This window comes from Nematolebias whitei, chromosome 10 (genome assembly GCF_014905685.2).
Source record: "Nematolebias whitei isolate Nwh7 chromosome 10, NemWhi1, whole genome shotgun sequence".
NCBI lineage: Eukaryota > Metazoa > Chordata > Actinopteri > Cyprinodontiformes > Rivulidae > Nematolebias > Nematolebias whitei.
This window is the reverse complement of record NC_056507.1, coordinates 9178592-9193532: the sequence shown is the minus strand read 5'-3', so window position 1 is coordinate 9193532 and position 14941 is coordinate 9178592. Positions and strand designations below refer to the sequence as shown.

The following is a 14941-nucleotide window of genomic DNA, read 5'->3' as shown; positions in this document are numbered from 1 at the left end:
GAGGTCAGGGGTCAGAGGTCAAAAGCTAGAGGTCAAGTTTCAGAGGATTGAGGTCAAAAGATAAAGGATAGAGGTCAGGAGTCACACCCTCCATACTTCTATAATAAAACAAAGGTTTGTTTGAGAAGAATTAAAGAAACTACTCATATTACATCAGTTTTTTTAATTTTAGATAATTTTCTTTCTTTTTTTTTGCTGCCAGCATTCACTCTAATATTTTCCTGTTTATTTATTCTTCTGGACATTTTCTGCAGACTACTTCTGCATATTTTGTACTATTTTACTCATTCCTGCATCAAAACTTTCGGCTCGTTCAGGAGATGGCTGCTGTGACTTCTTTTTTTATTTGTTACTTCTATACTTTTTTAATATTAAAAAAAAAAACATTAACACAACTTTTTAATTCCTTCAAAGTCGTTGTTTTCTTTAAAATGTGCATCAGCTGCTGGCTCTGTTTTTGTCTTGTGCTACTTTTCGCTTTTAGCTACCATTCTGCTACTTGTAGTTAAAGCTACAGTTTAGCTAATTTTTAGTTAGTACTTTGTCATAATTTTAGCTACTTTAGCATCTGTTGTCTTACCTTCAGCTATGACGACTTTGCTAATATTAGCACCTGTTTTTCTAATTTTTATATCGTTTTGCAGTTTATAGATTTTATTGTTTCTTCGTATTTTAGGTTTTAGCTACTGTTTTTCTGATTTTAGCTTTAACCCTATGTTCAGTTGATTTTAGCCTTTTTTTGGCTCATTTTACCCTCTTCTCAACTCATTTTAGCCTCTGTTCTTCTTGTTTTAGCCTCTAACGAATGAACTAGCAAATTTCAGCAGTCATTCAGCAACACATTCCTTTATTTTATTTTTTTTTAAGCTTCAGCCAGAGATAAACAAAAAGTTGCCTTGAACTCATCAGAAACTACAGCTCCATCTCGTTACTGAACAACCAGCTGAACCGAAGTGTGCGGCTGTCGACGCTGAAACATTTTAGAGGTTAATCATTTCTAACCTGCTGAAGCTCAAACTCGGTGGAGAAGCGTTTGGTGACTCCGTTGATGAGGTTGGAGAAGGAGAACGATCCTCCACCGTACCTACAGGAGGAACACGACAGACGTTTACTGCAAATCCTGACACAAAAACAAACAGAAGACCTGAGACAGAAGATGTAAAAAAATAAAAAAGATGTGAACAGCTGGCAGGAGGCAAAACGGAGGAAAGACATAATGTTAATTAATGCCTGATAGAAGATTTTATTAGAGGAAAAACAAATAAATGAAAGTGAGCTCCTCAGATATATAATGTTATTAACTTACTTTTTATGGATATGAATGTTTCTGTTCAGTGCCCTGAGATCTGTTGTGACTTGGCGCTATTTAAATAAACTGAATTGTACCTAATTAGATTTAATGTCTGTATTCAGACAACACGCACAGTCAGCGTTTTCCTGCTTAGGTTTGTTGAGGGTTGAAGCATGTTGCCAGAGTTACGCATTTCTTCAAAGAATGTACCTCATCTGTGTTCTTTGTTTAAAACAAGTCTCCCTTGTAAATGAGTCCTCGAGGCTCAATGAGACTAACCTGTATAAATAAAGGTTGAATGAATGAATGCATATCGCCCAGCACCTTTAAACAAAGATCTGATTTTATGATCTGTTAGCCCTCAGAATGTGTGATGCAGAGAACTCTCAGCTACAACTACACTGAATCTGAGCTCGGTGTGTGTAAAATTATCCTGATGGACTCGGGATCAGCTGAGATGTATTATCCCTAAATGTCACCAGCACCTCTGAGCCTAAACATTTCACAGAGGTGTTAAAAGAGTCAAACCAACAGCAGATTTATCTGCAGACGAGTTTATGAGGACTAAAGATCACCAGAGGAACAGTGCGAGCAGCTCGACCAATAAAACCAGTTGCTCAGAGTAAACATCACAATAAAAACAACTTATCTGCTCGGCTGAGGTTAGATTTATGATGCGTGTGCTTCAGTTCTCACAGATGGTATTTATGTTCGTGTTTGCTTCCAACTCTGGACTTTATTTCATCTCCTCAAACCTTCACGTTGAGACTGAAAAGTATTTTGCGTCCAACTCACTCCTTGAAGATGTACGACCATCGAGCCCGGACAAAGTCCCACGCCAGAGACTGACCGATCACATTCTGGGCAATGTAGACGATGGTGGAGGTGGCATCCTGCTTCCGGATCTTTTTTGGATCCAGAGTGTACTCCAGGTACCTGAGCAGGTAGAAATATCACGTGTTTGAGCCGGTCGGTTACAGTCGGTGAGCGTTAAAGCTGCTGATGAACCGGACCTGTTCAGAAGCCACGGCTGTTTGGTGCAGGCCAGAGCGGCACGCAGTTTCTCAGCCTCTGTAGCGATGGAGGCATTTATAAACTTGGACCAGGCAAAGTTCCACTCCACAGCTCCCCCTGCGGCGATGGCGTTACAGTACACTGTGGAGCGCAGGTTGGCGTGGATCCTGAAAATACACCACATTGGCACAACGGAGCTTTAGTCTCTGACTTTTACAAACCTGAATCAAAGCGCTCTGCAGGAGGAGCGCAGAAATACGTGTACACACTCACGGGTTGTTGCCGGTCTGCATCCACTCTTTGAACCACGTGGTGACAAGAGTCTGACATTCTTCCAGGCCGGTCCTGCACGCCAGGCTGATGGCATTCACCTGGTTATACCTGCAGGAGGCACAAAGATTAACAGCCGACCAGAAACAAACAGTGTTGATGCAACAACTGCTCAAACAGAAACCCGAGCTTTGTTTATTGTTCACCCAACTCGGAGGGTACACGCTCACATCTGGGAGTTGAGGGCCTGAAAATGTCACTAATTTATCTTATTAACAATTAATGTTATGGCTGGATTAACCCTACAGTGGTTCAGAGACCCTGGAGTCAGAATTATTGGAGAATTATTCAAGATGACTCATTACTACTTTTATTAGACTGACTAAAGCTGTTGCTCATAAACAAACAATGTGTTTTCCCTAAAGCAGCTCATTTTTGGGGAAATGAAAGATCATGTTCAAAACCAAATTAAAGTTTGAACGTTCGACCCACGATGAAGCCAACTCACTTGTTTCTTCTAAAAAAGTTAAATCTGGTCCTCTGGACAATCAAAAAAAAAAAAAATGTAGAAACGTTTCATCTTTCATCCAAAAGACTTCCTCAGTCCTTAACCCCCAGTTTTTTGGATGAAAGACGAAACGTTTCTACAATTTTTTTTTTTGAATGTCCAGAGGACCAGATTTAACTTTTTTATATTTTTCTACCTGGATTATTGAGCATGCATCAGGATGTCACCTGTTTCTTGTACGGTCCTCAATAAATGTGAGGAAAACGTTCATATGCCAAACTTTTTCTTTCTTTGTGGTCACCTGTTGCGTAAAATGGGTTTGGGTGTCGTGATTAACTCATCAGGAAACGGTTTCTGAGCCTCCCTGTGATCCTGAGACAAGTTTGCTGTCAGAAGCCTGTCCAGATCTGCGTTGTGGTGCTAATAAAACCCTGGATAGCTGTTATCTTTGAGTCTTTCTTTATGAAACACTTGTCAAAATCAGCTTCATCAGTAAAGGTAAACGCACTGTAAGTTTGATTGATGCTACTTTGGGGGAGAGATTCAAACTGCAAGAGTGACTGAACCACATAAAACTGTATCATGACTGTCCAAATAAACCTCTCAGCTGTTAAATTATGAAGTTAAAAAAAAAACTGCAATGGTTTGTTTGTTTTTCTTTGGCTGCTCTCCACAGCGACGGTTGCCACAGTGAGTGAACTCACACAAGAGATTTGTCAACTGTTTGATGCCGCGTGATCTTCTGGACACAGTCTGGATCACAAAACCCTTCAATAGTAGTTTAGAAATTTAAAGTTGATAAAACAAAAATTACAAATCTTAACATCAGATTGCACAGCTGATACAACCATATAAAACCCGAGACTCCTAAATAAAAACAAAGTGCAAAATTAGCAGTTAAATCAAAGTGTCGTCAGCATACAATCAAACATTTACCAACTGAAAGGCTGCAGAAGGTCTCATACAGAGCCCTGAGGCGCACCATAAATACAGTAAATTAAATGTAGGTGTAGATTCTCATTCATCCAGGGTATGATAAATGAAAAAACAACTATACTTATACTCTGCAGTTGAAGACATTTTTCCTCCCATCTGGGAAACTTTCTCAAAAGCTTTGAGAAAGTTTGCCGGAAATATATTTAACTGCAGAACAGAAGTCCAGTTGTTTAGGATTTTTTGTTTTGTATGTTTATTCATTTTTTTTTACTTTGTTATTTACAGTAAATAAAAGGGGGAGTGGTGGTGCAGAGGTTAGAGAAGGTGGGCCTGTGATCGGAAGATCGCCGGATCAAGCCCCGGTCCCGACAACATTAAAAAAATGTGGGTGGGGTAGTTGAAGCACCCACACCTGCCCCCACCCTCATTCGCCCCACTCAGGGCCCTTGAGCAAGGCCCTTAACCCCCACCAGCTGCTTCAACTTGTTTGTTGTTCACAAACACATCAGGGATTCTGAAAATGTATCCAGAACTCATAAAACCCATGTAAAAATTAAAACAATCTTCAACCAGATGTGGACTTTTGGTTTCACAGAATAGAACCGGTTCTAACAGCCATGGACTGGTCTCTGGGTTCGGGTCTGTACTCACTGGTCCATGTGTTTGTCTGGAACTTTGCTCCAGTTTTCCGTGATCTCCTTGTAGTGGGCGAACAGTTCAGAAACCTGCTTCCTCAGATAATCCTGCAGACGGAAGAAGTTCAGAAGTTCAGGAGAAGATCAGGGTCATCAGATGAACTGTGGTGGACACAGGAGGAGAAGGACGTGCACCTGCATGGGGCCGTACACTTCACTGCGGTCGAACATCAGGTAAAAGAAGTCCAGGTTGTTCAGCGCCGACTGCCACGGCATGTACTCCCTCTCCTTGTTCAGGTACTTGGTGGTTTGGAGCGCCAGAACTGTCGAGATGATCTTTGCTCTTTAAAACACAAGAACCCGAAGATTAATCAGACGTTCTGCATTCGATCCAACTGTTTTCTGCTGAACAGAAAGATGGATCAGAACCAGGTCAGATGGAGGAACTGCAGATGAGTAAATGTTTGAGGTTCAAACTGCCTGTTGGTGTGTGCTGAGCTATCAGACTGTAAGAACCTGCTTCAGGGGGATTCGAGCCCCGATTTTATGTTAGCATCATGGCTAAAAGCTGTAGGACCAGTCTGAATGGTCTGAGGAAGAGGAGGGTGAAGACAAAACAACAGCTGTTATGATCATAGCTGGAAAGTCCTGAAAGTATCAGAAGCTCTTGGACCATCTTTGGAACATACTGTATTTCTGGTTCTACTCGGAGTTTCTTCTTCATGTCTTCCTGACAGAAGACTTACCTGGCCAGGTTGAAGGCATCGTCCACCAGCTGAGCTCTGTTGATCACCGGGATCACCTGGAGACCAAAGACGTCAGCTGAGGTTATTCTGATCCTAGTGAACCCCGTGACTCTCGGGTATTGGGCCTTACTATGTGGTTGGTGCTCAGAGCGTTCAGCAGTCTGTCCCAGTTCTCCTGGTTGTAGTTGACCCTGTAGTACCCCACCACGTTCAGGTTGGCCAGAACCCAGTCGGAACCCGAAACCTTCATCTCCATGATCGTATCTGCAGAGGAAACTCAGCTCTGGTTAGACTGTCAGAGAAGAGACTGAGCTTTATTCATCTGTGAATGCTGACTCAGCGTTCCATCTGTTGTTGTCCTGTTTGTAGGTCTGACGTGTTTTAGTAACCAAACTACTTCAGTGGATTTTGTGTTATTTTAACTGTTCATAAATCAAAAGGTTCAATTCTGTTAGAAATAATGTGCTATGACTTTTGGTTTCTGTAACATTTATACTTTTCAACATATTTTACTTTATTTAAAATAACCCCCTCCTAAGCCCACCCCACCCAAATAAAAAAATTAAAAAAATTTAAAAAAATGCACTGATATCTCTTTAGGTTGTAAATTTGTAGTTAGCTTATGTAAAATTATATAAAAAGTGTTTCCTATATAAATTGATAAATGAACTTTCTGATGAATCTGTTTTATCAGAGTAACATTTTAGATCCGTCTTTTTCTTTCAGACTTCATCAGATGGTTGGTTTACCTGATTTTTGCTGGAGCCACGTGATGTCATCCTGAATGTTTTCAGTCTTCATCCATCTGATGGGAATGATCCACTCGTAGCTGCAGCAGAAACATTCACATCAGTTCTTCTTCAGACAAACCAAAACTGAAGGTTAATGCAGGGAACACTCAGATCAGGTCCTTAAAACTAAGAAAATATAAAAAAGAGCATTGGATGGATGGATGGATGGATGGATGGATGGATGATGGATGAAAGACGGATGGATGGATGAATGGAGAGATGGATGGATGGATTTATGATGGATGGACAGATGAATGGATGGATGGATGATGAATGGATAAATGTATTGGATGGATGGATGGATGGTTGGATGAATAGATGGATGGATGGGCAGATTGATGAATAGATGGATGATGGACAGACAGATGGACGGACAGATGGATGAATGGATGGATGGATGGATGGATAGATGGATAGATGGATAGATGGATGGATGGATGGATGGATGGATGGATGGATAATGGGTGGATAAATAGATTGGATGGATGAATGGACAGATGGATGGACAGATGGATGAATGGATGGATGGATGGATGAACAGATGGATAGATGGATAGATGGATGGATAATGGGTGGATAAATTGATTGGATGGATGAATGGACAGATGGATGGATGGATGGATGGATGGATGAATGGATGGATTTATGATGGATGGATGGATAAATGGATTGGATGGATGGATGGATGGATCATGGATGAAAGACGGATGGACAGATGAATGGAGAGATGGATGGATGAATTTATGATGGATGGATGGACAGATGAATGGATGGATGGATGATGAATGGATAAATGTATTGGATGGATGGATGGTTGGATGAATAGATGGATGGGCAGATCGATGAATAGATGGATGATGGAAGGACAGAAGGATGAATGGATGGATGGATAGATAGATGAACAAATGGACAGATGGATGAATGGATGGATGATGAGTGGATAAATAGATTGGATGGCTGGATGGATGGATGGATGATGGATGGATAAACAGATGGATGATGGACTGGATGGATAGGTGACGGATGATGGATGGACAGATGGACATATGGCTGGATGGTAGACAGATGAACAGATGGTTGGATGGATGGAAAAACAGATGGTTGGATGAATGGATGGATGAACAGATGGTTGGATGGGCAAACAGAAGGTTGGATGGATGGATGAACAGATGGTTGGATGGACGGATGGACGAACAGATGGTTGGATGAAGTGAAGCTGTTTCTTTACTTGAACTCTGACTCCCTGGTGACTCTAGCGTTCGGGTCCAACAGGAAGTGCTGCTGGGAAACGGCGCCGGTGTTGGTGTTGATGGTGACGACAGGAAATCCCATCTGCAGAACCCAGGTGTTCATGATGTTGTTGACGGAGTTAGGAAGCTCGGTTCCGCTGTTGTCCACAGCCTGCAGAACCGTAAAAACATTCAGCTTAACGTTCACTCCAAACTACAACGGACTGACTCGCCCCTTTTAAATTTAATTTAAAGTCCAAGGGGCTCAGCTTCTTTGTTTGTTTGGAGTAGTTGGTCAGCTCTGCTGAAACACTTACTGGTGCAAGTTTAAAAAGCTCTCCAAGAAACACATCAGTGTGGACAAAGATCTGGCAACTAAACACAAAAGAATTGGACTATCTTTTTCATTCTGACAGTTCTTTTCAATAAAACCCTTGTTTACTGAAAAATGGAATAATCCTTATCTTAAATCTAACAAAGTAAAGTCAGGTCCTCTGGACGGTTTCTCTTTGTTGCTGAGCACCATCAAACTGGTTGACCCACTATGAGAAGGACCTATTTACAAGACTGAGCTTGTTGCGACTCCTTGGACTGATGAAGTCTTTTGGATGAAAGATGAAATGTTTCAACAACAGGAAACAGAGGACCTGACTTAACTTTGTCAGATGTTTCTACCTAGATTATGGAGCATGAATCAGGATATTTAGAAAACAAAGTCTTATGAAGCCTTCACATTGTGATCCATTTTTCTTCCGTACATTTTTCAGCATCTTTCTCGTTCCAAAATTTTTTGTGCTATTTCAACAAATCATAAATCAAAACGTTCAGCTCGTTCAGGAGAAGGCTATGACTTTTGGTATTGGTGCGACTTTAGCTTTTTAGAAATATTTAGCTTTTTCTGCCGCTATTTTTCTCATAGAAAATGAATTGAGCTCATTTTACATCCTTCAAATCTTTACATCTGTTTACAAACTTTTACTGCTCCTTTCACATTTTGTTCTGGTTCAGCTTCTTTCAGCTTTCTTGTGCAAATTTACACTTTTTTTTTTCAGCTAATTTCAGCTGTTTCAGCTGTTTTGTGATCCTTTTAGATTTTGCCAACTACAACATTTCCGTGCTTGTTCTAATTTTTTCTGCTAATTTCAGCGTATTATGCTCCTCTCAGCTTATTTCTGCAAGTTTCAGCTTTTTCTGCTTTTCAGCTACCTAGCTGCTTTTATGCTAATTTTAGCATTTCCAGCTAATTCCACATTTTTTTGCATTCATTTAAACTTTTATCAGCCCAATTCAGCAAAAACATCCTTTCCTTCTCATAATTTAAGCTTCTTTCTGTGTTTTTAGCTTCTTTCAGCTGTTTATATTCTAATTTAAGCTTTTTTTCAGATAAATTCCAATTTTTTTGTTCACATTTCTGCTTCTTTCAGCCTAATTGGGCAATCATGTGCTCTTTCTGCTTTCTTCTGCTAATTTAAGCTTGTTCTAATTTTTCACCTAGCTTTTTAGATTTTTTAAGCTATTTAAGCTGTTTTCAGATAAATTCCAGTTTTTCATGGTAATTTTAGCTACTTCAAGCCCAATTAACTTCTTTCTGCTAATTTCATCATGTTATGCACCTTTCAGCCTTTTCCTGCAATTTCAGCTACCATTTCGCTGTTTTATACTAATTTTAGCTTTTTCAACTAATTCCACATTTTTTACGCATTTCAGCTCTTTCCACTTTCTTCTGGTAGTTTAAGCTTCTTTCTAACTAACTAACTAACTACTTTTTGCTAATTTCAGCTCTTCTTTAGTTAATTTCATAATTTTTGTGCTAATTTCTGCTTATTTAAACCCAATTCAGCAAATATGTGTTCCTTCTTCTTTCTTCTGCTGATTTAGGCTTGTTCTTCCTTTTCAACTAAAATTCAGCATGTCTTTTAGCTATTTTCAGCTGTTTTTCAGCAAGTTCTTCAGCAATAAGCATTAGCACTGCATTTTCACAGGAAATGCAATGTCTCTAATTCTTAAGTTCTATAAGGAAATTAATTGTGAAATAAAGTTCAACATCATGAAAAAGTTTGAAAGATAAATAAACAAAAGTCCCAGATCCCATCCCCTGAATGAGCCAATTGTTTTTGAAATGCTGACTCAGCGTTTCCGTAACATTCGGCTTTAAAGACATGAAATCAGTTTTTCGGACAGAGAGGTGACGGTACCATCTGCAGGTGTTTCCACAGGTCCGTGTAGACGGCGGTCCCAAAAGCAAACTCCTTCAGGTAGGTCTGCAGACGGACAGGTGAGACAGGAAGCAGGTAAATCAGAGGGGAGGAGTCACTGCACGTTTTTGGGCTTTGTTCTTGTTTTCAGCATGAGCAAACAGAAAGTCAGTCAGTTTTACAGATTTAGAGCTAAAATAAGATCTTTGTTTAAATCTTTGACGTGCTGGCTGGCGGGCGACATGCATTCCTTCAAGAAACACTTATTTATTATCTGAACATTGACAGGTAACGTTTTTTTAATGTTTGAACTTCAGCACTATACAGTAAGCTGCAGTGTTTCAGATGTTTGGAAGACGTTTAACAAAAATATTCTAATTTTGTGACTTTCAAAACCTTAAAACTACGACAAATATTCTTTGATCGTTAAATGAAGCTTTTTGATGGAAACTGTCGTTACCTGAAGGCCTTTGGTGAAAACCGCTTCAGTCAGGAAGTCTGACAGCATCCTGAGGACAGACGCTCCCTGAGGGAGACAAAAATAAAAACATTTATACTCATGTAGACCAACCAACCAATCAGCTGTCTCTGCTGCACTTGCTGCTTCAGGAAGTCCATATATGTACAAAGAAGAGGATTAACCTCACAAACACGTGGATGGAAGTGTTTCTGTCAATCTAAAGGCCTAAAATATAATCTGACTCCTTTTAGATTTTATTGTTTGTATTTTAACGACTTGTTTCTGTTTTTTCTGACGTGTAAACATGTTTTTCTGCTGCTCTGAGCTGCCGATGGTCTCTCGCCTCTCATAAGTTCATTTAAGTACGATGAGCTTTGGGAAGTCCTCCTGTTTTCAAACGTTCAAGGTCAAGGTCAAGGTTTCTTTATTGCCATTCTCATCATATGTGGTACATGTGGTGGAGTGGAATTGTGTACACAGGGTCCAAGTTACATCCAACAAAATTATAAATTGTAAAAGAAAAACAGTAATAAGATCTAAGAAATGAACTAAGAAGAACAATAACTAAAAATACACTAAGCAATTTTATATATATATATATATATATATATATATATATATATATATATATATTTATATGCATAGAATACACTAAGCACTAATAGTACAAAAACAATATGCCGAACAAGAACAGCAACGTTGTTGTTGATATAAATTGATGTTTGTAAATTTTTAAGAACTGAACATTTTTATTTTTGTGTCAGAAGTAAAAAAAAAAAGTCTTCATTGTTTGTCCATTTGATCTTAACGTTTTAAAACTTAAGGGTCTTTACTGCTCAAAGAAAAATTAAAGGAATAAAAGCGAGTTTATAAAGTGTTGAAGTGATCACAAGAAGGGTGGCATAGTGGAGCAGTGGTTGGAGCTGTCTCCTCTCAGTGAGGAGGTCGCAGGTTTGACTCCCAGCCTTTCTGTGTAGATTTACACGTTCTTCCCGTAGGTTTTCTTTCACAGAACTAAAACCTCCAGTGAGGCTAATTGGTAACTATAAACTGTCCCTGTGTCTCTGTGATGGACTGGACACCTGTCCACTTGTCCCCCCCCCCCCCCCCCACACACACACACACAGTGACTGCTTGAGACAGCTGCCCAGTGTAACTCTTTGTGCGTGCGTTCGCTCACCTTGCTGTATGAGATGGCATCGAAGAGCTCGCTGATCTGAGCCGGTTTCTGGATGTCCTCTTCTTTGGAGGACAGGGGATGAGAGGAGGTCAGGGCGTCCACGGCGAACACTCTGTGGACGTCACCGAGCACGATCAGGTCTTTCTGTCAGGAAACAGAAAACGTCTCCGTGAGAAGAACGCCATCAGCATCCTGATGAAGAAGAGGAGGTCAAGCCCTCACCACGTTCCAGTCAGGCTCGGCCTTGTCCGCTCCCAGGTACTCCACGTAGGATGCGAAGCCCTCGTTCAGCCACAGATCGTTCCACCACCGCAGTGTCACGAAGTTACCGAACCACTGAGGGGAAGCAGAGACCAGACGTCAAGAAGAGAACAAGAACACCAGACTGTGTCTCACTTTAATGACTGAGAGGTTAAATCCTGAAAACAACTTCAAACATTTTACACACGCTACTAATTATTCAAGTTTTATCATTAAAATCAGGAAATGAGAGAAAGAAAACGAGTCCAAAATCAGGAGCTACAGGTGGCACGCAGATGTCCCCGTCACTGAGGGGTTTGAACAGTAAATGTTTGTCGTTTTGGACGTGAGCGTTTTTTCTGGACTGGAACTGAAAATAAACCATACAAGATGCTCAAGTGGAAGAGTTGCACTGTGGAGAAGAACGGAGGGGGTTGTTGGTTTTCTTTTTTGACCCAGAGTGACGGATGAGAGGAGGAGACGTTTTATCCACCACCAGGTGCAATGGAGGAGCCAGGGGGTGGCCAAGGGTGGCCTTAACCCTCATAGTTGGTCACCACAACCATTTGAGGTAACTTTTAATCTTCCATCCACCATCTTACTGTGGACTTTTAACTTTTAAGTCAAATAAAAACTATAAATCTTATATCAAATTACTTCTTAGTGTACTTGTGACTTGTATATATTCAGGATTATCCTTGTTGCTATGAAGAAAGTCATCACAAAGTGCTGGCTCAGAAGAGAAACTCCCACAACAGCTCTAGTGATACAAACTATGGAACATATAAGATCAACTGAACTTTTTCTCTCCGTCTACACCAGCACAGAGGAAACTACTGGGAAAATGGGAGGATTTTTGACACTCTGTGATAGATGATGATGTTTGTAATAAGTGATATGCACATGTGAAACTCCCTCATGTATGCTTGTTTCTATGTTTTGTTTATTCTTTTCTGCTTATTTGTTTGTTTGTTTTAGCTTTAATTTTCTGTTAAATACCCAAATATGTTTGAAAAATGAAAAAAAAAAAGTAAAAAAAACAAGAAAATAGTCCAAATTCTTAGTTTAAACCTTTTGATGTGTTTACTTTGTTCCAAGGTGATTAAAATATGGGTTCATGCAGACATTTTGTTTTTGTTTACATTTTACACAAACATTGTCAGATATAGGTTTATATTTTTATACTTTTTCCACTTAATACACTGAGTTTGTGTGTGAACTCTGAATAACCCACAGCACTAAAATGCTGCATTTTTTTTTTACGTAGTTTGTTTTCTCTCAAAGCTGCAGCTGCTGCAGATATTTCTCTGTATTCGTCCCTGGTTAATTTCAGTGAACGTTAAACCTAGTCCTGTTTGGATCTCCAAACGGGTCACGGAAAGTTGGACTTTCCATGACGGAACTGCTGTTTTCACATCGTTAGCACTTTTTACACAAACACAGCTGAGTGTGGAGGAGGATGTTCAGCTCGGAGTCTGATGATGTCACACGCACGTGAACTGTTTCGACGTTTCAAATCTTCAGCAAACAAACTCTCTTTAGTCCTTCAACTGATTTCTACACAAACTACATTTCAAATTGTTGTTTCTGTCTTCTTTTCTCTTTAATCCTCGCAGAGGTCAGAGTTCACACACCCAAAATCTATTTGACTTCTATTGTATCTGAAGTCTTAACATTCCCTTGGAGACAGGAAGTGGGGGCTGTTTCTAACTTGTCGTGTCTCCCCCACAAATCATTATAGAAACATGAAAACCTTCTACTGCTCACGGGTCAAGAACTTTTCAGATACATCTAACAGTTTTCACGCAGCAACTGTTTGTCTGAGGCTTACTTCCTGCTCCGCGTGCTAGTCTGCCTGTCTTAAGGTGCTGTCAGGAAGCATTGTTACTATGGTGACCATAATGAACTACTTACAGCAGCTAATATATTCATTTTATCTTGGTTTCTCTTTTTCTTCTTCTGCGTTCATATATCGGTCATTTTGTCCGATTAGATTGTTGTTAATCTGTATCTTGTCCTCTTTTAATCCTTGTGTTTCCTGCACTCCCAAGTGTGTTTCCTTCTTGTTGTTCGGCTCCTGTCTCACTTGTTTCTAGTCCTACTCAGCCCAGGTGTTCGACATTTTGTCTTGTCAGCCTCCCTATAAATTCAGCGTCTCCGTGTTCCTCCTTTGTCCGTGGATTGTGCTTCCAAGCCTGTCGTGTCTGTTCCGCCATCTTTTCATTTTTGCTGCCCCGTCAGCTTTTGTTTTGTTGTTTTGTTTACATAATTACACTCTATATTTTTTACCTTGCAGCCTCCAGTGGTCTGCCTGTGCGTGGGTTCAACACTTAAATCACAGATCGTGCCAGCTTTAACTGATGGACTTTCAGGTTGCAGCGGCACCCTTTGAACCTTCATCAGAAATGTTCTGGTTCTTTCAGTTATAATAAAAACGAGATTGCTGGGTTTTAAAAGTTGAGCAGTAAACTCTGTAAATTGACTTCCTGTTCAATTTGATCTGAAACATTGAGTGAACATCAGAAACCCTGACCCAGCCCGCCTGGACCAGAACTCACCATGTGAGCGAGCTCGTGGGCGATGATGGTGGCGATCCTCTCCTTGTTGGAGTTGGAGGAGAAGACCGGGTCGTAGAGCAGCGCCGTCTCTCTGTAGGTGATCAGACCCCAGTTCTCCATGGCTCCGGCGTTAAAATCAGGCAGAGCGATCTGATCTGCAGACAAACACAGAAAACCCTGTTTCAATGCCTGCAGAGTTTATAAATAAACAATAAAGTGACAAAAACCTTCACGTCCTTTAAAAACAAAAAGTGTGACAAGACTCGGCTGGAGTTAGTAGAAGTTAAACCTGAGGTTAAACTTAAAACAATCGAACCAAAGCTAAAATTAGCAAGAACGGATCGCAACAATGAACAAGTATGTTAAGTCTCTACATGATGGCGGTGGGGTCAAAGTTCATGTTGACACATGAAGACGTTCGTGGTGTAAATGGACAAACAGGTAAATTAAAGAACATGAACCTGCAGCTACCAGGTAAAAAACTCACCTGTGGAGTTACACCATGAACATCTTACTCTGGACTGTCTGATGGACGGACAGACGGGGACACAAAGGTTTGACATGTTTGTGTTACTCTGACGTCAAGCGGGACAAGGTTTGAATAAAGGGTGACCTTGAACTTTGACCCCATGACCTTGAAATCAGTTGGGATCACTTTTGGCCCGTGAGGTGTCGAGCTGTGCAGTTTGAACTTTTGTGTAAAAACTTTTCATTTTAGAGCTCAGACAAAACCAGTGTCCACAAAAGGACAGATGGACAGAAAGACAGCTGGATAGAAGGACAGATGAACAGAAAGACAGATGGACAGAAAGGCAGAAGGACAGATGGACAGAAAGACAGATGGACAGAAAGACAGATGGACAGAAAGGCAGATGGGCTGAAGGACAG

General features: G+C 40.5%; 1 protein-coding gene across 1 annotated transcript in view; it reads right to left on the bottom strand.

Moving 5' to 3' along the window:
* The window catches only part of LOC119415466 (aminopeptidase Ey), a 22711-nt gene that overhangs the window by 425 nt on the left and 7345 nt on the right, over positions 1–14941 (bottom strand). The window contains exons 6-20 of the mRNA XM_037682608.1: positions 14054–14208; positions 11478–11591; positions 11256–11399; positions 10076–10141; positions 9616–9681; positions 7420–7592; positions 6150–6229; positions 5531–5664; positions 5401–5456; positions 4850–4997; positions 4671–4762; positions 2579–2686; positions 2305–2472; positions 2087–2227; positions 1003–1084 (exon numbers count right to left, since the gene is read on the bottom strand). Of these exons, the coding sequence (XP_037538536.1) occupies positions 1003–1084; positions 2087–2227; positions 2305–2472; positions 2579–2686; positions 4671–4762; positions 4850–4997; positions 5401–5456; positions 5531–5664; positions 6150–6229; positions 7420–7592; positions 9616–9681; positions 10076–10141; positions 11256–11399; positions 11478–11591; positions 14054–14208 (1727 nt within the window). The remainder of the gene's footprint in view (positions 1–1002; positions 1085–2086; positions 2228–2304; positions 2473–2578; positions 2687–4670; positions 4763–4849; positions 4998–5400; positions 5457–5530; positions 5665–6149; positions 6230–7419; positions 7593–9615; positions 9682–10075; positions 10142–11255; positions 11400–11477; positions 11592–14053; positions 14209–14941) is intronic.